This window comes from Pipistrellus kuhlii, unplaced genomic scaffold (genome assembly GCF_014108245.1).
Source record: "Pipistrellus kuhlii isolate mPipKuh1 unplaced genomic scaffold, mPipKuh1.p scaffold_m20_p_3, whole genome shotgun sequence".
Taxonomy (NCBI): domain Eukaryota; kingdom Metazoa; phylum Chordata; class Mammalia; order Chiroptera; family Vespertilionidae; genus Pipistrellus; species Pipistrellus kuhlii.
In genome coordinates this window covers 181,164,432-181,187,551 of record NW_023425529.1, presented here as the reverse complement: position 1 = coordinate 181,187,551, position 23,120 = coordinate 181,164,432, and the positions used below count along the sequence as shown (strand labels likewise).

The window sequence follows — 23,120 nt, the reverse complement described above, 5'->3', positions numbered from 1 at the left end:
AATAAAATATATTTTAAAAAAAATGCAGTTGCCTTGGGATGACAGATGAATGTATGGAAGATCCAAGGCATTGTGAACTCAAAGAAAGCCTGACTGCTGTATCCATCCATGCAGGGAGCAAACACAAGCACGTTAACCATGGGCAAATGTGTGTGAAAGGCACTGTACACGTACCCACAAACCATCCATCGTCACATTTTTCCATCACGTCGATGACGTCGCTTTCTCTGAGCTCCAGCTCATCTTCATTCCTAGGAGTATAGTTATACAGAGCCTGAAACCTTAAACAGGACAGATGCAAGTGTTTAACACAAAAGTCACACCTTGGTGAAACTACAGAAGATATACAGCATTCACTTTTCTCTTAGCATTTCTATTATGATTATGATATTGCTATTAACCTAAGTCTTTGGTAAGCTTGTAAACAGAACTATTTAGACTCTCCTGGAAATCAAATCACTCTAGTATTTCAAAACTCGTAATGAGGAATATTCATGGGAGATGACAACATCCACAAGTAGGATTCAAACATTTTAACATTTATAAGCCAGAGTCACATTTCAATTGGCCAGTCATATCGATAGATATCTAGCATTCAGATGTTAAACAATAGGACAGAAAATATATATATATATATATATATATATATATATATATATATATATATATATATATATATAGTGCCATGTGTGTTATTCAGCTTTATAAAAACAAGGAATTACAGTTTTAGCTATCTAGAAGCAAGAATAATTAATTGCAGTTTGCAAGTTGAATTTTCAAAGGATTCTAAGTTGAGATGTGCAAAATGTCTGTGACATATATCTTCTAAATCACTGAGTGGGGATTACTAGAAAAGAGTTTTGTTTTTTTTTCACCAAAAGAATTTTTTTAAATGGGTTGATTTCATAGTTTTCTCGGATTTAGAATATGAAAATCTGATCTTGTCCACCTATGAAATGAAATGGATGTATTCTATGCTCAGTTATCGCTTGAGCTAATATCAAAGAGTAGGGGTATTATAGGCATAAATTAATTTTAAAAGGTTCTGTAGAAATAGTGTTGATGTAAGTATTCTCTTGAAACAGTTTTACATAAGAAATGTCTTATCAGTAATGCTACTCACTTTTCTTTCTCTGTCTGAATTCTTTGAGAGCATATATTTTGGTGATATTGATCAGCAACAAATTCAGCCGTTGAATTTTTGGTAATAAAATTGCTTGTATTTTAACATGAACTGGCATTTTGAAAAGCAAAGACACAAATTCTAGCGGCTGAGGCCAGGCAGCGTTGGATGTGCAGCTAAGACAAAGATGTCCCAGTGCTTCTAAAACGTTATTAGTATTGGGAGGGGGATTTCAAAAAATATCAGTGAACTTGTTTCTGCTGGTTTCACAACAGTTGTGTAATTCTGCCAATGTAAGAATGGAAGAACCACATTTCAGGGCATTTTGTTGTTGTTGTTTTTTTTTTAAAGCCAACGTTGAAAAGCTGATTAATATTGAACACTTCTCAGGAATAAAGATGGTGTATTTCTCGTGTCTTCATTCCATCGGAAAAATCACGTTTTGGTGGAACAAAATTATTCTGTCACGTGGACTCAAACATCAGGTCATAAACCAGGGACGGGGCTCCCCTGGCTTCCTCTCAGTCTGTGCACTTGTTTGGGGCGGGGGACCTGATAAAGTGGGCTTTGGTGGGGGGTGTCTGAGAAAGGGTGGGTGAGATGTGGTGCCTAACACCTTCTCCTAGGAAACCTCCTCTTCCCTGGCCTGGCCTGGCCCGAAGCCTGAGCTGCTGACACTGGAGATGTCTTCCCCTGTCAGTACCTGCTCCTCCGAGGACACCTGGTCAGCAGCTTGTGCTTGTGGGGATTGGATTTTGGAGAAGGGTCAGGAAAAGCAGCCAGAGTCTGAGAACAGTGGCAACAAGGCAGGGTGGTGTCAAATACCGACATTTCTTCATTTGGAGGCTCGCTTGGGTCATCCCTGATTTTGCTGTTTGCTTCAAGGATTTAACTTTGAGGCCCTTCAGATGAATGGATGATATGTTTTGTGTACCCAGGGGGCAAGGTGCTGGCAATATACTCCCTTCTCCAAGTTCACAGGAGTGAGATAGTCACTCATTGCCCTGCTGCTAAATCAACGGATGTGCACCGTGTCTCTCCCTTCGGGAAATTGATTTTCTGATTGAGTTTTTCAGGCTCAGCCCTCACCCAGGCACATCTCCAACCACATAGGGAGACAGGCCTATTTAAGGCCACAGAGCCCAGCTGCTTGAAAAATCTCAAGGTCCCAAGAGCTAAAATAAAATTGGCATCCACTCCGACTTCACTTGGGTGTGACGAAAGCCAGCGTGCATGTCAAAGTGTACTTACCACTCTGGTTTAGTTAGACCACAAAAAGGCAGGAAGGGGTGAGGGGGGTTGAAGGGAAACATAAACAAATGTTTCAGAAGCCCTCCTGCCTCATTGGCTTTCAAAATCAGTGCTGCACAACCGGAAATGCAGTTGAATTACAATGGGAAATGCTGTTTGGAAAGATGTGTTGGTGAGATGAATGATGGTGGTGGTTAGGATGCCTCAGAGACCTCTGTCTTTTGAATAGGAAATCCTCAGCCAAACTTAAGTTCTCTAACTTGCAACTTTTTCTATCATGTATTTCACCATAATTCTGAATTTAGAGACATAAAGCATTGTGTCACTATTTTTTTTTTTTTTAAATGAAAGAGATTAAGCGACACCCTATTAGGGTTGTAGTCAAATAGAAGTTTCATAAAGCACATTTTATAATGTCCAAGGCAGGACTTCGAAAACGTGCCATCTTCCACCTGTGAGCGCAGTAGTTTCATACACAGTCAAACACTGGGAGTTTTAACTCCATGCTACGTAAGCCAGTGCATTGTAACGTATCTATTACTTCATAAAGTCCTTAAAAGCTGCTGCTATAATCTATTAGGAATGCAATCAACCTAAACAGCCCTGACATTTATTCTTGTGTGATGCGATCCTATCGTTGTTTGAGAAAAAAGAAACCCACAACCCAAAAGACAAACTGAAACTTTAGAATTAAAGGCCATATTTAAACTATTCTCAGTTAATGAATTTTTGAGTGATTCTTATTTCCAACCTGTTCTTTTCATGGTCTTTTTCTTAGCAAGACCTTCTGGTTGTACTCGGGGACGGCCGCTTTAAGGGAGAGATGATTCTGAAGCGCATGCTTTTAGCTGAGTGTCAGGTCTGCGAGGAGTGAGGGGGGGTGCGTGACCCTGAAGGACTCGCTCTGTCCCAGTGAGCAGAGCCTGGGCAGTGGGCTGGAGGCTCACCGGTACTCAGACAGGCCTGACAAGCCTCCTTCCAGGGTCAGCTCCTGACTCACAGAACAGGTGGGAGCCAGGAGGAGGTAGGTCACCTCTGAGTATCTCTCACGGGCAAAAATGGAGCAGGAAAGACACACAACATATGGGTCTTAAAGACATACAACATATGGGTCTGACACCTTCAGGTTGCTCTGGCTACGTATCAGCAGGGAGAGGGAACTGGAGAGTGTTAAAAGGCATGTGATTGAATGACAGTGCCTTTTAAATCCTGCCATTTCCAAAAACCCTTCTCAGACCCTAACTTTGGAATGATGTCCCAGATGTATCACCTTAAGTCTCCTGTTACATTTTCCTTCTCCCTAAATATGTGCAAAGACATTTTCTGTGCCTTCAAAGCCGTAGTTACTAGGATCTACGGGGCTAGTGAACAGAGGAGACAGATTCATAATCTTAGGAATCGCTGCAGCTTTGGGAGGCCTTGCTAGTGCATGAATCAGTCTTCTCTGCAGATCACGGGTTTCTTTTTTAAAGTAGCTCTTTCTGTTATGAAGATGGAGACTATGGCAACCCCTCTTCCTCTAGTGGTGCCTTTCTCTATTTGGGTACATCAATCGTCCATGTTGTGGGTCAAGGTTAGTCTTGAATTTAGAAGAGAAGAAGAATACTTACGGTTCCCCCCCACCTTGAATGTTTTCATGAGTATACACAGGACGCTGTGGCTGAAATGAAATGATTTGCAATGTAATCAATGTTTACACTGGTACTAGGTAAGAGATAATTTGGATAATGGCATGGTACTTTTCTTAGCATTTAATATATCCTGCTGTAAAAAACCAAGAGGAAGAAAAACAAATACAACCAAGTAAAGGGTTTCTGCAGGATTCATCATCAAAATATTTTGGAGGGTGCTTTCAATGACTTCAAAAGAACCAAGGTTCGAATGCTTTGAACATATCTACAATCCAGTCTGCTCAAGTTTTAAGGGAAAGTCAGGGCTCCGTCCCATGGATTTTTTCAAAAGCCAGGAACATGGCAAGAACATAGACACCAAATCACTGAATGGGAAGCGTGGACACCCCCATACAGCCTTGCTCCTCAGCGTTTTCTCAAGCAAGCAGAAAAAAACCCACATTGAGTCCGACAGCAAAGTATCCACACTCATTCTAATATGCTTTTCCCCCACAGACAACATTTCCACATACGGTACGGATGAACATATCGATAGGCGGACATCCCATGCTACATTTGAATTAACATTCTCTGTTCTCACACATGCATTTTAAAAAAGAGAAAACAGAAAACTTTAAATAGAATGCAACAAACAATATCCAGGTAACACATAGCATTTTACCGTAGAAGAGAAATATTCAAAGTGTGTGTACACATTTTTGGGGGATACTATATATAGCGCCATATTTCTAGTGTACAACAAGTTATAAACAATAAATATTATCTGTTCTTACCTGAAGAGAACATGTTTTGCAAAATATATTTCACTGTGCTCTAAAAATGGTCTGCCTATTTATAACTTTTAAATCATCCTGATACTTTTAAGTTGAGTAAAAACTTGACTTTTGCTTGTGGCATCTGGTGCTTGGTAAATGCAAATGTAACTACAACTAATGTAATACTTTGAAAATCAGTATTGTAATTTGTTATTGTTATTACAGTTTTACTGGTTTAATTCAATTCAGCTTACCTCATACATCATTGAACTGAATCATCCCTTTAGCAATGATAAAAAATGGGCTATTATCAGATATGGTGGCTCCCTGATTCCACAGGCCCCTGAGTCTCAAGAACTATGTTCCTGGATTGCTGGCCAGGAGTGTCTTTGCTTTCACCCATCTTCCCCACTGTGTCTATTCCTTCACTTACTTTCAAAGGATCCTCCATCACTTTTTTTTTCTCCTGAATCACCAGTTTTCTATATGCTCAGGCCAGGATTTAGCACAGCTTTTATTAGCATTGATGTCATGTACCCACTGTAATGGCGTGTTTTAGAACTTTGCTAAGGTTACCTTTGAGAGGAATTATTTCTACGCGAATGTGCATGACTGTGAACCAGTGTTGAGGAAAGATGACCATTACAGTATTTGGATTCATTTATTTTCTAGTAAAAGTATTTGTTACTAGAGGAATACATTTACTAGATACATTTATGCCTTTCTGGTGTTGGCATTAACTATGCAGCCTTGGATATGCACCTTAGGTTCCTGATCTCTAAAATCAAGAAGTTGGATAAGATGAGGATTGCTTGTCCCCCTCAGGGAACCCATAATGGAATCCACATTTCACAGACATATTTTCTGTGTAATGTATAGGTGCCATCATCGACTTTACTCATTCAATTGTGAGAGAGCTGGGACAGGGGACATTCATTTACAAGTGTCTCAGTCATGTAAAAACAGTAATAGTAATAATTCAATTTCATTTTTGAAGATCAGTGAGCCAAAACCAAAGATGATTTTTTAAAATCACAAATAAGTAAAAAGCAATGACAGAATTATAATTTTGGCTTTCACTCTTTATAGCATAAAATATTTCTATGAGGGAATAGATGGCCTAAGTTGGTTAAAATCAACCCTAACCCTAACCCTAACCCTAACCCTAACCCTAACCCTAACCCTATTTATTTTTTGCCTTTAGGCAGCTGTTTATGCTCTGTGTGGCTACTCAAGCAAATTACTTTAGGGGACTATCTTTTGGGGTTCCTCCTCCTGGTGTTATAACCATGGGCACAAACCTAGAGGAAGAGCTCTGTACTGTATCTGCACTTCATTGCCACCTAACGGTGAGTAGTGGCAGCAACATTTAAGAGTCCATGCCTTTCCTCAGCTCTCACCAAGTTCCTTTAACCTGGACTCATTTTGGAAGAATATTTTAAAGGACACAGAGCAATGTGGAATCGATATCCATCTGTTTTTCCCTCCCCGCATTTTAAATTCTTGAGAAAGGATCGCGCTGGCCACCAGAATTTTTGGTCTATGATAATTTTTAGTTTAACTATCTACCCAGGCATTTATTTCTATTATTCACGACTTCTTAGCCATTTTGCAACAAATACAGAACAGTATACATTTGTACCTCCCAGAAGGGCTCACGTGAACCGTGAATGCATGAATGTGGTTTTCAGGCCAACAGATTACAGACACTATGCTGGGAATGTTGGGTGGGAATTACGTACATCACGTCTGCGTGATCTTGATGAGTCTCAGGGGGACGATACAAATGAGAGAGCCCAACGGAGCATCATGCTGTTTTCACGGGAGCCTAAATACTTAACATTTTCTTTGGCAACGCAACAATTATTTTTTATCTTTGAGTATAGATATTTTTAATGTCAAATGTCAAATATGGGTACAATTGAGACAGGTTTTAAGCACATGCTAATTTTCAAAGCCAGAACCAAGTCACAAACCACCCATTGTATAGGAAGCTGCTTTGAAATATCCTACAACCTCTGGTATCAGTAAAACTTACACTCCCCTAGCTCAGTCTGTCTGACACCCACCTATTTATCTGTGCTGCTACAGAGGCGTCTCTGGAGGATCACCTAGACCTCGTTGTAGGAAATTCTTAAATAAGGAGTTATTGCTACTTTAAATATTAAAGTGTGGGGAAATATTGGAGTTAGCAGCAGTTCTAGAGTTCTTACGTCAATTTCCCCCTCCGAAAAATGTAACTTGTAGTACCTGTAACCGGAATTGGATGCACATCTCCTTTCAATAGCCCTATGTTTCTGCTTCTCAGCTTATTTTTCCTTCTTAAATTATGAAGTTAAATCAAACTTTTGCATAAATCTGAAGAATATAGACTATCATGTTCCACAACAGCACATATAACATCCCTAATGTAAAAACCTGGCAAAGAGAAAAACCTTAAGGTGACCCAGAGCGTACCATGTCCCTGGCCCGCGGGAAATTTGTGGTTGGCCATGTCAATTATGGAAAGAGGTTTTGTTTTGTTTTGGAGAAGGCCCTTCTGTGGACTCTACGAATCTCTTCAAATCAACATCCCTCCTTCTCTATGGCAACACAGAACTCTACCCCAGAAACAAAAGGAATCTTATTCAAAGAAGCGAAAAGCACAATGATGGGATCAAGGCAGAGAAGTCTCCACATTTTTAAAGCACCGAAAAGGCAGTTTTCTTTACAAGGAAGCCCTTCACCACTTGTGGATCTACAGGCATGTAGCAGACCTCGTAGGGTTAAACCAGGATCATCAAGACAGAGATGTGAAAGGACTGGCTCATTCGCAGAGGGACATCCCCAGCGGTGTCCCCCCCCCCGCCCCCCCCTTCCTCGGGATCCACAGTACCGGTTAGCTTCCCTCATTGTAGAGTTTGACCTTTAAGTTTCCAGTCAATGCCTTCAGGAGACTGGGAGAATGTAGAGTCCAGAGAGGCGCAGGTTTCCAAAGGGTCATGGGGCGGGTGAAACACTCATCACCAGAGCAACGCGATGTTTTGCAACAAGATCATTGAAACATCCACATACACTGGACGACAAAGAAGCAAACATTAACCGAAGCGTGTGAGTTCAGCACAAGTGCATTTTCAGCTGTGCGCACGCGAGGCACAGAGTTTATGCTTGTGTTGTTATTTCTTGATTCTTGTGTTATTTGCCATACGAACAGCTGTTGCCCTACTTTTGCCCCAGCCTGTGTTTTATTGGCCATAGCTTTATCCTTCACCCTGAGGACAGTGACCGCACAGCAGAGACTTACAGAGGACACTTGCACAGAAGCACGAGACGAGGTGGAAGACAGGTGCCCCCTGAGTTGCCTTGTGGAGAGTCTGGCCGTGTCTGCCTGCGTTTGGGGAACTCACACAAGCACATTCCGCAGACAGTTAGGATAGGATTTTCGTGTGGATCTGAGGTTGTAGCTCATCATGAGTTGGTCACTTCATCTCAAGGTTACCTCCACCCTACCTGACCGGCCAAGGACAGCAAGGACAAGCGAGGAAGAGCCAGCCCACTGAGGGTGTGTGTGTGCGTGGCCAGGGTGCCTGGCCCAAGGCAGGCGATCCGTCCCTACCCTGTGGGAGCCGCTGAGCCCTCTGACAGGCGAGCTGCAGGACCTCCTAGTCATCACTGGGCTACGGGGAGGCTTCCCCAAGACAAACATCTCGCCTCTTACATCAGCCTGGAAAAGCCACAGACGTGAGTTAGTTCTCATCTCCTTCTCCAGAGCCAGGAGGAGCTGCTGCTTGCTTTTCGTGCACACACAGCATGCCGGACCCCTGCCCAAGGGAAGGGTCTCACCCTGCATCCAGCTCCTCCGGTTGCCCTGCCTTCCACACCACAGGCATCCATTGTGCTTCAATCTGAACGCGCAGGCAGAGCAGAGCAGAACAGAGCAGAGATGCTTGAATGCAGCGGACATGGCTAAGAGCACATACCAGAAACCGTACGCCTTTAACAGAATGTTTAACGGCTGGGTTCAAGACACACTCAGATCTGGCCTGTTTGCTTTGTGTTTATTTGAATAGCTACAAAGTAAGAGAGAGGGCAATTTTACTTACTATCCGTCAAATTGCATAGGAAGTGCCAGTCATTCTGCCAGTGCCAGAGACCTAAAGCCCTCTCTCTTAAATGACAGAACACTGATTCTAAGCTATCAATACATTCCCCTTACTGACTAAGCTTAATGGCTGAAGAACCAGGAGAAAGGCAAGAAATAAATACTTTGTCCTTAAAAAGAAAACCACAGAGGGATGGGGGGAGGAGTGGGGAGGCAAATTCTTAGTCTTAGACATTATCCAAGTGCTATTATCTTAAAAATTTCCTAATTATTTCCTGCCAGCAAAGATTAAAACCTCAAAGGGCAAAGATCAACTAGTCTCCAAGTATTCCATTTTTTCAGACATTTTTCCTTTCGTGCGTAAGAGGCATTCGCATGGCCTGATGGTTTCGGAGGGTAGATCTGCTGAGTGGGGGGGTGGGAGATTCCCAAATGGCCCCTCTCAGGTGCGGGCTCTTTTCAGAACAGCCTCAGCGGCGTGGCCCCATCTCCGCAGGGGCTCCCGTGTCAAGTTCTAAAGGGCTGAGTGTGAAGGTGAGCTGTTACTTCAAGTCCGTCACCTCTTGCTTAACGGGGAAAGCTCTGGCTCATTCTGATCATAAATGCAAAACTTGTCCATGAGGGAGATGTTTCATTTCATTCTGCGATTGTCGTCCAGTCTCTTTCCAAGGCTAGCCATCCATTTTGGCAAAATCTCTTCAAACACTCTCCTTAGGGTGTTTTAAAATGGCAGGAGAGCTGCCAGCCTGCACACCTCAGAGGTAGACGCTTTGTTCACGTCTGCAACCCAAGGAGCTGCATCCCTGCATCCTCATCTATTTACTTCAGTTTCCTGGGAGAACGAGGCTCAAGGCAGTCCAGGCCTGGGAGCATCCTGCCCTCAGGCTCTGCTGACCTGGCCGATGCGGGGGAGGGGGAGCAGCCCCGGGGGCGATGAGCCCACTGAGACGGGACAGAGAATGACAGCTACAAAGCTGACGCCTTTGGGTGGGATGGTTCTTCTGCGGACCCTCAACTTAAAAAAAATAATAATCTTATATAAATTTTAGTTTCTCCTGCTTATGGGTATAGCCTCTCTGCAAATATATATATTTAACTTGTTGGATAGAGGCCATGCTGCTGTTGTTAAAAGTTAGCAATCAGTCTTGACATGCCTTTTTTTTTTTTTTTTTTTAGATCTTGTAAGATGGCACAAATCTAAATACATACATGTAATGAATTAACTCCATAGAAAGACATGCAAGAAACCACACACAAGATGCAGTTACCTTTAATTTTGGTGAACTTATTTCCTGCTGGGAAGAGTGTTTAGGGAGGAGAGGTGGTGAGTAGGACTGGGCAGGCTGAGAGAGCGTAGAGACCAGCTGTGAGGCCGAGGCCAAGGGGGGAGGGGAGGGAGGGGAGGGGAGGGGACAGCTGGGAAAAGGTGTAGGCGGCCCATCTCTCTAGGAAAATGAAGGTGGCTTAAATATTGGGGAAAGACAAGATGAGATTGTGCTTGTGTCCAGAATGAGGTCACTTGGTCAGCCTTTAGATAACACCCTCCATATTTAAACAAGTTTAAAGTTAACCATAGTGGTGACATTTATGACAAATTCTTGCTTTAAAAGCATGGATTTTTTCTTTTGAATTTCATTCAAGGTTTCCAATGGGTATGATCAGTTTCATTTTTTTCTGATGTGGGAGGTAAGAATCCCCATAGTCTATAGGGAGGCAGAAGTTCATGGGACCCAAGCCCTATATCTAATCATGTCTTAAAATTAAACTGAAGAGAAAATGAGCCATTTAAGTGATCAACTAGAATCATGCTTGACTGACTGCAATGAATGATCTCTATTATGAAGCACTGTGTTTAGTTGGTACAGATGCAGGCATGGCTGGGTTCTTTGTTCCGGTGAGGGTTTCTCTCTGGGTTGAGGGACAGCCAAGCCTCCGAGTGTTGTGACTGTGGGCCTCATGGGCACCGACCATTATTTAAGCCCAAGGAGACCCTTGTTGGCCAAGTGCCTCTACATTTGTTATTGGTAAGATCTAAGTATCGATAGTAACTTATGGGGTTTAAACATGATTTTCATTTTCAGAAATCTTTCAATAGAAGATCCATGGGGAACTTGCATAGTGGCATAATATAAATCATTCATTCTTTTTGTCTCATAATTTTGATATTTTCCAGTAACCATATTTGCTACTTAATTCACAGATTACATATGTGAGATATTGAGTTTTTATTTTTTTTTGTTTTCTTAAAAGAAAACTTGACAAGCTAAAGATTTAGGGTGTTAGCCCTCTTTACTGATTAAAATTTTGGCCCAAGTTTCTTGCTTTTTAAAAATGAAAATGGCAGGACCCAGTTCTTTAGTAGTCACCGATTTGAAGAAACTCTCTCTTCAGAAAGAGTTGAGAGGGAACCAGAACATTATCTTTCTCCTTTCCTTCCCCTCCCCTCCCCTCCCCCCATCCCCTCCCCTCCCCTCCCCTCCCTCCCGCCCCTCCCCTCCTCCCCTCCCCTTTCTTCTCCTCTCCTCCCCTCCCCTCCCTTTCCCTCCCCTCCCCTTCCCTTCTTTTCCCTTTCCCTTCCTTCTCTTCCCTTCTCTTCCCCCTCCCTTTTTTTTTTTTTTTGGTATCAATTTCTCATCTCTAAAGTGGAGATGATAGTATAACCCACCTTAAATACGAATGTATAGCTGTAAATAAATAATGGAGCTATATTATGCATTTCCACCATTATTAAAATTTGCTGTGTTGCCATACATTCCTCCACCCCCAACTTATATGGTGCTTGTTTCTTGTAAGGAAAACCTCAAAGCAGTGTTTATTAATATGATTAGCTGTTTTAGCTCATCGTCGTAGGACAGGTTAGTTCTTCAGGGATTAGGCGATCTTGAAATACCTCCTTATTGGTGTGAGCTGCACGGCTGCACTCCTTGGGGGCTCTAGGGTGTGGGAGGGTGGCTACTGCACCCTGTGAGCAGCCAGCTTTCCTCTCCTCTTCCTCCTCTTCGATGTACAGGCTCGGTGTCACCTTGGGGCCATCATGGCCCCACCACCAGGCATCTGGGTCTTGAAATTCAAGCCCTCCTCGGATGCCTGCCATCACCCCCTCACAGAGTTCCTCCTCTTCCTCTCCAATGACAGAGAGGGTTTGGGGAAAGGGAGCCACATTAGTGTGTGCAGAGGCCACAAACTTATCCCCTAGGACTTCAGATGCCTTTTCAAGGCTTGCAAAGCCCTTTCTCATTGTTGTCAAGTCCGTACTCTTGTTCTGAGTTGTCTTTCTGGGACCCTGGACTGGCGTTGTCTCATAGGGCCGGACTGCAGTTGAGGTTGCACCCGTACCACGTAAAGGTGGCCGCGGGGAAGGTGATTTGGCAGGTACAGCTGCTGGAGGTGATGGGAGGGAAACTGAGGGTTCTTCTTTAATTTCAAGGGTGACTTCCTCTGGGATATTTGGCGCGGCTTGGTCATCTGGTAAGGTGAAAGCACTAAGCTTCTCTAATTCATCCAAGAAGTTGTCCAAGAAAGGAATCAAAGGGTTTGCCGGAGGACACTGAGCTGTCAGGGACGGCCACCCCTGGGTAGGCCCCTGGTGAGCTCCGTTATCTGGGCCAGGAGAAGCTCTGTGCGTGAGAGCAGGGGCTGGTTCACTGGGAGCCAACTTAACAATGAGCAGGGGATGTGAAGCAAAAGAAAGGAAGAAACCAAGAAAATAACGACAGTGTATCAAAACACAGAGACAGAAATGCAGTGAATACAGAACAATATTTTATAGATGTGAAGATATTTTGCTAAATTTTTCTCACATAAAACCACTAGCATGTTAATTAGAAATTTATTTGGGAAATGAAACTCTCCTACTATTCAGAAGGGGTCTTAGTGTCAAATGACAAAACAGAGCTGTCACAGCGATGATAAGGATAGACAGTGAAACCTTAAGAGATTTAATTTCATTTAACAAACAGACTACCTCTTTTAAATGAGGTTCCCAGATAGGGACTTAGTAGTAGAAATGACTTTGAAATGACATTAGTGTGGAATGAAAGCCAATAATTAAACCTTTCTCAGCTGCCGGATTTGTGATGTGTTCTTGCTGTCAGAAGCAGGGCCCATTCCTATGGACTTCCATGATTTTCTCACCTAGGTTTGCCAGGCGATTATAACATATGGCATACCATATTTTTCCATCTTTATACACGAACACATTTCTAAATGAGTAAGTTTGGAAAAATATCTTTTGAGAACAGAAATCCATGATCAGAATGAAACTGAACTTACACTAATTCTTCAAAGTTTTCATTTTGTTATTATTTTTGACTTCAAAGTTTTTAAAAAATTCAAAGTAAGTGATTGCATTGGAAGGGAGCATATGATGTTAGTGGGAAAAAATCTTCTGCTGGACTCCCATCTCTCTCAATAGCTTGACATTTTATGTGAACTTGGGGAGGTATAATTGAAGCTGAATCTTCTGAGTAAAAGTAGACTTCTGTGTATCTTAATATTATTGCTGTTTTGGATATAGTGAACAAATGTAAATTCATTCAGAGGTCTAGAAGGGCTGCCTAGTAACATTCTAATACTGTACCTATTGCTACTGGGCTGGAAAGAATGGTTCATGCCGTGCATGTGAAGGCCCTGAGAGAAGCTGGTGGGTGACATTTTACTTTATTTATTAAAAAATTTTTTTTTGCATTTTAATTTCTTTATTGGTAAGGTATTACGTATTTGTGCTCATCTCCCCATCACCGACGTTTTACTTTAGTTCTTCCCAGGGAGTGATTTTGGTTTGGAAAGAAAAAATGTTCAAGAAAGAATATGGAGCCCTAACCGGTTTGGCTCAGTAGATAGAGCATCAGCCTGTGGACTGAAGGGTCCCAGGTTCCATTCCGGTCAAGGGCATGTACCTTGGTTGTGGGCACATCCCCAATAGGAGGTGTGCAGGAGGCAGCTGATCAATGTTTCTCTCTCATCGATGTTTCTAATTCTCTATCCCTCTCCCTTCCTCTCTGCAAAAAAAAATCAATAAAATATATTTTAAAAAAAGAAAGAGTATGGAGATTTGCTTGCTGGTTGGTTGTTCAGGGTGAGTTGGTGGTTCTGCACTCAGCACTCTGGGGGCCAGGGCCTTAGTACGTATCAGCACAACACACCCCCAATTAAGCTTTGACTTCTGTGTCCTATAATAGGAATGGGCATTTATAGAATTTATTTAGCTGTGTGTGTGTGTGTGTGTGTGTGTGTGTGTGTGTGTATTTTTTTTTTTAAAGCAAATATGCCATGTCACCATGTGGTGGGATAAATGAGACAAAGTGTCACAAAACTCATGTGAGCATCCTATAGAAGATTCAGGACTATGGCTTCTTAGCACCTCATACAATGAAATACTCTACACTTGGTCTATTACTGGATAGACAGACATTCCTAGCAAGTCCTGTATATATTTAATTTTTAATAAGATAGAAATGACCTAAGTCTTCTTTGATGGTCTAGAGAAGTTCCCTTATTGGCAAGAGTCCTACTGTGTGCTCTGTGCTATGCAACACAAGAATAGATTTTGAAATCCTGTGAGATATATAATAAACTCAAGATGATTGATTTTCACTTGCACTTCCTCTCATGGTCAGGAATATTATGTGGATGAGGAAGATCTTTAAATTCTACCCTGATCACCATTACTATTGCAGTGCCATTACCACCATAATCACTAATCTATGTTTAACAGATCCAAAACGCTTAGCTTTATTATGGATGTATTTCCACTGAAAGTCAAATTAAGTATCCTGGAATATCATATAACAAAAATATACCTAATTATACAAAAATCATTAGAATTGGATTTTACTATACAAAAAGCAAGAATATCAAAGATACTATCTACTTATATTTGAGCCACCCCTGAAATACAGTATCACAAGAAATGTGACTGAGTGTGTCAAAAAGTGATTCATAAATCACTTAAATCCCTTCCTTTATTTGTAAATATCAGTTAGAAAATAGGATATGTAACATACATTATATATTGTTGTTTAGAAGTACATTATAGTTCTTTTTCTGAAAATGATAGCGTTCTACACTATGGAGGAATTTTCTTTATTGAGCCAATATCAGAGCCCAGATTACCAGAGGGAATAAAACCATTAAGAATTTTTTCCAAATTATGGATATAAGATTTTCAACATATTTTCCCCAGCACTGAGAATAAAACACTAATTAGTTCTTAATAAAATTTGTACATTTCTCTATTTATAAAATTTAAAATATGGTGTTCTAAGAAAAAACTTAGGAAACTGAAAATACATTTAAATCATATTCACAACAAAGATCAAAACAGTGATCTAAAATATTACATTGCCAATATTAATTGGGACATTATGAAAGAATTTCTTAAGTGTTAAAATAAGCCTTTGTAGAGATACATGCTTATTCTTTCTTACATAATTTTATTTGAAGGTACAGTTGCTTTGAAATTTATTTGGTAGTTCATTTAAGATAACTGAATAGTAGGTAAGCCAAATATGCAGATGAGGATTCTTATCTTTCCATTTATCAGTAGGAACTATTAAAGGAAGAATGTTGATTTCTAAGTGCTAAGCTCTGCTGGTGAAATAAGAATACTGAAGAAGATTCTGGAAAACTTTATAACCAGTCAACCAAAACTGGACAGTACCAAATGGTTCCATTACCCAATGATAATGGATTGAGAAAAATTACCCCTCAATGGAAACCCATTCTTCAAAAAGAAGTAGAATGAATACAATGCCAATCTTTGCCCTTTTAAAGAAAACGCTTCTCTTGAAATAGGAGATAGGAGATCTTAGATTGTGTGCTTTTGTGAAGTCCTCCTAAGACTCATTTTCAAGGAGAGGTTTAGGGCACTGGGGTGCTACTTGAGGTGGACTCGCATTGGAACACGAAATGACTGTACAACATCTGATGCTGATGTTATGTTGCTGGCTCTAGATGGTTTATTTCCCATGTCCTAGCCTTGATCTTAATTATTTATTAATGTAATCAATAAAATTATGCAGCATCATACACTTTTTAAATGTTCAGAAGTACTTACAATATTTTGGAACTAATTCCTTGGTAAATTAAATTTTATACTTGGAGGTTAATGAAAAGGTGAAAGAAATCCCTAAATACTATCTGTAAGAAGAACACACTATATTATAACTTCACAGAAAATTAAGAAAAAAAAATTCGCACTGTGAGTAAAGAAAGTAGAATGGCCCTTTCTAATTAACCAGTTCAGGGAGCAAAGTTCCTTTAAGACCAGATATGGAAAAAGATAATTACCTACAGCCACTAGCTCAAGTGAGATAGTAGAACTGGTACATAATTATCCTAAAACTCCAAAATACACACAAGGACACCTGATGACCAATGACATTTTCATTCAGTCTAATAAAAAAATTGACTTACAGATCTTAATTTAAAATTTTTACTCTATTTCTCTTTATTAAAATAGCTCAAGACTGCTACAGATTTTTTCAACCTAATTACCATCTACTTTGAAATGAACCATTTTGGGATCTATTGATTTATATGTAGGTGCATATATATATATGCATACATACATATGTATATAATCCACTTAATATATACATATATAAAATTAAGCTTCAGGAAAAAAAAAATCACGTTTCAAAAAACCCGAGTTTCAGAAAGCAGGTATACTTATCCACAATATGGGCTCTTATGATACTAATTTTTCTCTTTTGGTATTTTAACTCAAAAGTGAAATTCTCAAAATCAAGCATTAAACCCTTATGCCAACACCCATAAGAAAAATTATATTGACTTGTCACTCAAACTTGGAGGCATAACATGTAAAGCTTTGCAGGAAAGATGATCTTCTTAAGGACCGAATATCACTTATTATCTTACTCCAAGCTCCCACATGTCCTACTATGCTGAGTGTCCTCTTACCTTGTTGGAACTCAAGCTGTGGATCCTGTCGCTCGAGTAGCTGTGAGGTATGGGAGGGTCGGGGTAGTCCTCGGCGCCTTTGGCTGTGTTCCTCTTCACCACTTCCACATAGGAAACAGGGAAGATGCCTTGTCTGCTGGTCCCTGGGATTTTACCTTCGTACCAGTTCTGATCGACTCTCTTGAGAAGAATAACTCTATCTCCCTGTAGCGAACACGAGGAAAATGCATTAGAAGCAGGGAGGTGACAACATGAAGAAATACAATTGCCGGCGTTTCTAACAAACAATAGTTTTTCATTTGGGAGAGTGTTAGACCTCCGGTTTCATTTAGTCAGGAGAAGGCAGCTTAAGTCTCAGTTCATTCCCAAATGACAGCTGATCAACATAGATGCCATTTAGCCACCCACGCATGACATCTTTCCCTAAGGGTGCTCGGCTAATGTGAATGGGCTCATACATGTTCATGCTGGTTCCGTGTGAAATGACGTGTGTCATGTCAAGAAGCAGAACGGTTTCATAGGCAATGTCTCCCTGACAGCATCCTGTGGCTGACAGAGGCCTCAGAATGAGCTTCTGTGGGAAGCAGGAGATTCTGGAAGTGTCACTCGGCTCTCTGTGAGGCGGGCCTGCGTGGGCTGTGGGAACCAGCCCCCGGAAGGGACGAGGTTGGCTGGCACACCATTTTTCTTTTTACCCTGCACATGCTAACCAGTGACAAAGAGGGAAGCGGACGGGGTGGGCAGAGACAGCCCTGTGACAAGCCGTGTCTGTGGCCGGGGCTGACCCGCCAGGTCTGCCTCCGGACGGCCTCACACCAGCTTCCATGCTGAAGGATGGGCCGCATGGCCACAGTGGCTGATAAGTCTTTTTATAGAACCTCCGGCTTTTGGAATAAGAGATCTCTCTACAACCACGAACCCTGCCACGTGCAGGGACCAAGCCAAGGCCACAGAACAGTTTACATTTTAACTCAGAACCACACGTGGCCCAGAAATAAATGGGCAAGATGTGGTTAGACGGTAAAGAAGCTGCAGCCAGCAGATGATGTGGAAGTGTGGGCAGCCTCGGCTCTGACAGGGGTACTCAAGGCGAAAGCCTGCCTTTGGCCAGATGCTGGTGGTGTATCGAGACTGTCCCACGGCCACGGAGCAGGACATACCACAGCTACGTGGGTCTCCCTGCATCTTAAACGGGCGCTGCTTTCCTCTGTAACACACCACACGAGGCTGACACCAGGCTCCTGCTTGAGCGGTCATTGCAGGGGTGGAAGCTTCCATGGAAAGAATGGAACAAGCCACTCAAGATGCCATGTGGCCGCTGGGAGGGTCAGAGGGAATCGGTTGCTGATGCAGACCCAGGTCTCTGGGCCAGGAGGAGGACAGGGGTCCCACCCGGCAGTCACCGCAGGCAGGGGGCGCTCTAGGCCCGCACCCTCCATCCCCATGTGACCACAGTCTATTCTGTATTTTGCGCAGACAGGCAGGCGCCTCAAGCACAGGGACGTGACTGCTTAGCAGACACCGAGCACAGCTGATGGGCCCATTCCCAGGTGTGTAAAGTAGCAGGTTAGCGTCTTTCCGTCATGCTAGGAAGAGGCACTGGGATGGGATAGGCTTCCAGGGAAACGGGGGTCAATCATGAGGCCCCCGAGAAGGAAAATGTCCTGACTGCAGGACCTTTCCTGGATTCCAAGGCAAGCATATTGTTATTATTTTTTAAAACATATATTTTATTGATTTTTTACAGAGAGGAAGGGAGAGGGATAGAGAGTTAGAAACATCGATGAGAGAGAAACACCGATCAGCTGCCTCCTGCACACCTCCTACTGGGCCTACTGGGGATGTACCTGCAACCAAGGCACATGCCCTTGACCGGAATTGAACCTGGGACCCTTCAGTCCAAGGCCGACGCTCTATCCACTGAGCCAAACCGGTTAGGGCACCAAGGTAAGTGTATTATTAATCAAAATGAAAAAAGAAACGGAATGAGGAGGCAGCAGAAGAGCAGCCTCTCGCAGGCTGCGGAGGTGCTTTCCCGTTGCTGCCTTTCCCCAAGTTCAGCTCCTGGTGCTCAGGCCCAGGCACCCTGGGAGGGGCAGGGGGCGGCCCCCGGGGGGGGGGGGGGGAGGGTCCTCTGGCCTTTCTTTATGGAAAAACACAGACGCCACAGGGAAGGAGACAGCCTGGGAGATGCACCAGCCCAGGCTGCAGCCCGTACCTTCCTCAGCGACAGCTCCACGTTCGTGTCCGCGTTGAAGTTGTACTTGGCAATCGCCTCCCCGATCTCTCCGGGCTGGGCCGGGGGCGGCGGCCTGGCGGGCTGCGCTTTCTCCGGAGGGGACAGCTTCTAGGAGGAAAGCAGCGGTTTACTCCGGACCCGCGAGGACCTGGGAGGAGCCCCCGTGTGAGCGGGTGTGGGGAGGACTCACCTCCACGTAGGAGATGGGGAAGATGCCCACTCGCCCGTGGTGCTCGCCCTCGTACCAGTTCTGGTCGATTTTCCTGAGGATGTAGACCGTGTCTCCTTTCTTGAACGACAGCTCCCTGGGAGAGACATGCTCAAATGGGCTTTTTTTTTTTCCCCGCCAAGAGCAGTTATTCCTAAGATCCCTAGACCCGCATTTGGCTGGGAAATAGACTTCCAATGCTTGACCCATTTGTGCACCCTAAGCGTCTATAGACCAACTTTAAGATCTTTATTTTATTTATTTATTTATTTATTTATTTATTTATTTATTTATTTATTTATTTGTGTGTGTGTGTGTGTGTGTGTGTGTGTGTGTGTGTGAATTGTCAGCTGAACATATTCCAGAGCACCGGCATTGTGAGTCATATATCTATTTTTTAGACTATTCATCGCAAATTGGTTTTCTAAAAAAATTAAATTCAAAATATCATGGTGTGTGGGGATGGCTTCTGTTTTGGACACATGGCAGTTATAAAAAAAAATCTGTCCAACCTAGTGGGATAAGGATTTTCCTTACAAATTCTTAGGATTTGCTTATGATATTGTACCTTTGGAACTGTGATTTTTACCTGGTTTTCCTGTTTAGCAATTGAGGCATTACATTGGACGAGTTCCATAGCTGTATTTTTAAAAAATTAAATACATCTCATGTATTAGGTAAATAAAAATAGCTTTTGAGAGAGATATTTACCTAAAACAGGTACCCATATCTCCCGTCTAGGCACTAATGGAAATGACTTAAAAATGAGGCTAGCCCTTCCGTCACTTTCAGAGCTGGCTGGTGGGAGCCTTTGAAAGTTGCCTGAGTTGGCCCAAACCCTGACTTTTGTTGCAAATAGGTCATTGCACAGGGATGATGAGCAGCTGCTCTATGTGTACGAGAGCAGAGCAAGAGGGACGTGAGGAAGCTGCAATGAGATATATTTATTTATGGTGGGAGGGGAACATTTTTCTCTGCCTAAAAACAAGAGGTGGCTTCCTTGGTGAGTATTGAACCTGCTCCTCTGAGGCGCACACCTTCAGGGTTAGTGGGTTTAGGAAGGGCTTATGGGAGGGGTGGTGCGGGCAAACCCTTCGGTCTGTTGCTGATGCTCCCACGGGCGGCCGGTGGAAGAGCAGGCTTCCCCCAGCCTTTGCTAACCTTGGACTGTCACAAAGAGGAAATGAAATTCACGTGTTCTCCCTCGTTATTTTATAAAACTGACATGCATCCTCCAATTGTCACACTAGATTCAAAGAATAGTAGTAGTGAGGACCAGAGTATAATAGACACAAAGCAGATGTTACTTCTCTAATAATAGTTCAAAAAGTGTGAGCTTTTCTTTTAGGAATATATATATATATATATTTAACAGCAGAATTAAGCCATGGTCAACATCTTAATTTCTAAATAGCAATTTTCTTTTTTGGCTCATTCCCTATCTCAGCAGCCTCAGCCAATTCGGAATGATTTTATTTTCTCTCTGTCTTCTACTAGAGGCAGACTCTGGAACAATAAATTTATACAATATGCATTTTCATGAATAAATGTTTGAATTATTGTCTAAATTCAGTCTAAACTGCACAGTGTAATTTTATGCCAATTTACAATGAATTTAATATCTTGAATTCTAAGAGAGACTCAAGTTTCTTAAATAATGTCTGGGCACCTGGGCCCCTGCAAGGTGGCAGGCTCCCTCCCAGTTGAGCCAACTCATGTACCTACTTCCTGTACTGACTTTCCTCAACCACATGCCCATCTGATGAACAAGAGCCTGGAGAAAAAAGGAAAGGAAGTATTGCAACACAGGAGTATGAAAACTCCAATACCAAAGGCCACAGGAGAAAATGTTGCTCAGACTTGAGCTTTTTCTTAAAAAAAAAAAAAAAAAAAAAAAAAAAAAAAAAAATATATATATATATATATATATATATATATATATATATGTATTTCAAAGAGGAAGGAAAAGAGAGAAATAGAAACAAACATCAATGATGAGAGAGAACCATTGATTGGCTGCCTCCTGGACCCCCCCTATTGGGGAATTGGCCCTGAAACCCAGGTATGTGCCCTTGACTGGAATTGAACCCAGGACCCTTTAGTCTGCAGGCCAACGCTCTGCCCACTAAGTCAAACTGGAATCACTAAGCTTTGAGCGTTGATACATGGAGATTTTATGGTAGGAATCTGTGCACAGTTCTAGTCTTCAACCCTGCAAACGGTCCTTGATTCAGATGGATAAATAAATGTTATCAAATCCTCCCAGAAAGTGTTAATTACTCCCCAACTCCCTATTTTCACTTCATCTTGACATGAAAATTCGAGAAACAAAGATGCCTAATTTCTTTTTTTGTTTCACCTACCCATTTGAATTCATTGTGCTGTAATATGTTTAGTGTAGTTTAAAACTCAATGATTCTCAACTAAACTCAAAATGAAAATAAAATTACCCATATCTCAGTTAATTCAGTTAGAGTGTATTGCTGAATTATTTGAACATGTCCCATTGCAATATTTATCTCTTAAGGTATTATTGAAGTGTATAAAGCCAACTTAAATCATATGATGAATACCTATCGTACTTACTTAGATGTCTGAGCCTTAAAGTCATAAACAGCTTTTGCAGGCAGTTTCTGGAAAGGAAGGAAAATGATTAGCACTAGATTAAAATGTTGGGTTTCTGACAAGAAAGCAGTTTCACAGGAATTAAAGAGAAGAGAAACCTCAAGGAATGATTAAAAATATACAATGTAAATTCTATATGCAATTTATGAGTAAATCAGTCAGTTCTTCATTTAGACGCTTAAGCTATAGCAGGAATATAATAGATGGCTTATTTACCATAACTATTGAATGCCATATTTCATCTTAGTAACTAATGTAGATGAGTGTCATAATCCTATATAATGAAAGCCTAATATGCTAAGTGTCAGGTTGTATAGTCGTCCATTCAACCAATCAAAGTGGTTAATCTGATAATGATATGCTAAGGCCGTGCAACCGCTCACTATGACATGCACTGACCACCAGGGGGCAGATGCTCTGACTGGTAGGTTAGCTTGCTGCTGGGTCTGGCTGGTAGGGACTGAGTGAGACAGGAGGGACACACCCTGGAGCCCTCCCATAGCCCCTCTCCCCCATGGGCCCACATTGGGGTGGGCCAGCCGGATCCCACCCATGCATGAATTTGTGCACTGGACCTCTAGTAGGGGAATAGAATATCTGCAGAGGATTCTGTCCCAGGTATAATTTTGGCTGTAACCAAGGCATTTCCTGGGATAACTGTGGAGTCAGTTATCTATGTCTTATGTATTGGCACAGCTCCATCTGAATCCTAATAAAAGGACTGATGAAAGTTGAGAAGGAAGTCATCATCCCTTTTACTAAACACTTATGAACATAGTAGCAGAGAAACATTAGCCCAGTTATCACTGGGAGGCTAGTTAGTGGCCAACAGTATAGGCTGGATGATCTTGCATTCCCCGAAGGGTTCAGGGATTCTTCAGCACATAAATCGGCTGCTCATCTTTTAGTCATGACATGTGACGTATGCTCTCCATAAAACCTTGGAGCCCACAGATCTGACTGGGGCACCAGCAAGCTAGCTACTCCAGCTCTTCCTTCCCTACTTCCCAATGAGTCCCTCACCCCACTCTTTTTCTCTGTGATTCTGGTGAGCTTTAGGCAGCCTGGACCATTCTTGACTTCTTTTGGCAGGGAGTCCCACGGGCACAGGGCTCTATCAGACACCTATAGAGATACTCCTGGAGGGGCTGCCAGTCCAAGACCAGCCTCCAGACCCCACCAGATCCTCAGGGCTCCAAGGTAGTGTGAGCCAGAGCTCCAGGCCTGGCTCAGGGCATTGGTCAAGAGCTAGTGGGTAGGTGATTTCCAGGGGCAGTGATTTTT

At 42.4% G+C, this 23,120-nt stretch overlaps 1 protein-coding gene across 5 annotated transcripts in view; it reads right to left on the bottom strand.

Moving 5' to 3' along the window:
* Window positions 1-23,120, bottom strand: part of SORBS2 (sorbin and SH3 domain containing 2) — a 155,691-nt gene that overhangs the window by 3,140 nt on the left and 129,431 nt on the right. For 3 of the 5 annotated variants that reach the window (XM_045588945.1, XM_045588948.1, XM_045588949.1), the window contains 6 exons: window positions 21,798-21,844; window positions 19,194-19,308; window positions 18,983-19,111; window positions 16,765-16,968; window positions 3,985-4,034; window positions 175-281 (listed from right to left, as the gene is read on the bottom strand). In XM_045588945.1, coding sequence (XP_045444901.1) covers window positions 175-281; window positions 3,985-4,034; window positions 16,765-16,968; window positions 18,983-19,111; window positions 19,194-19,308; window positions 21,798-21,844 — 652 coding nt within the window. Of the gene's footprint in view, window positions 1-174; window positions 282-3,984; window positions 4,035-11,457; window positions 12,497-16,764; window positions 16,969-18,982; window positions 19,112-19,193; window positions 19,309-21,797; window positions 21,845-23,120 lie in introns of those variants that run through there. The other 2 variants (XM_045588947.1, XM_045588946.1) reach the window with 2 other exon arrangements.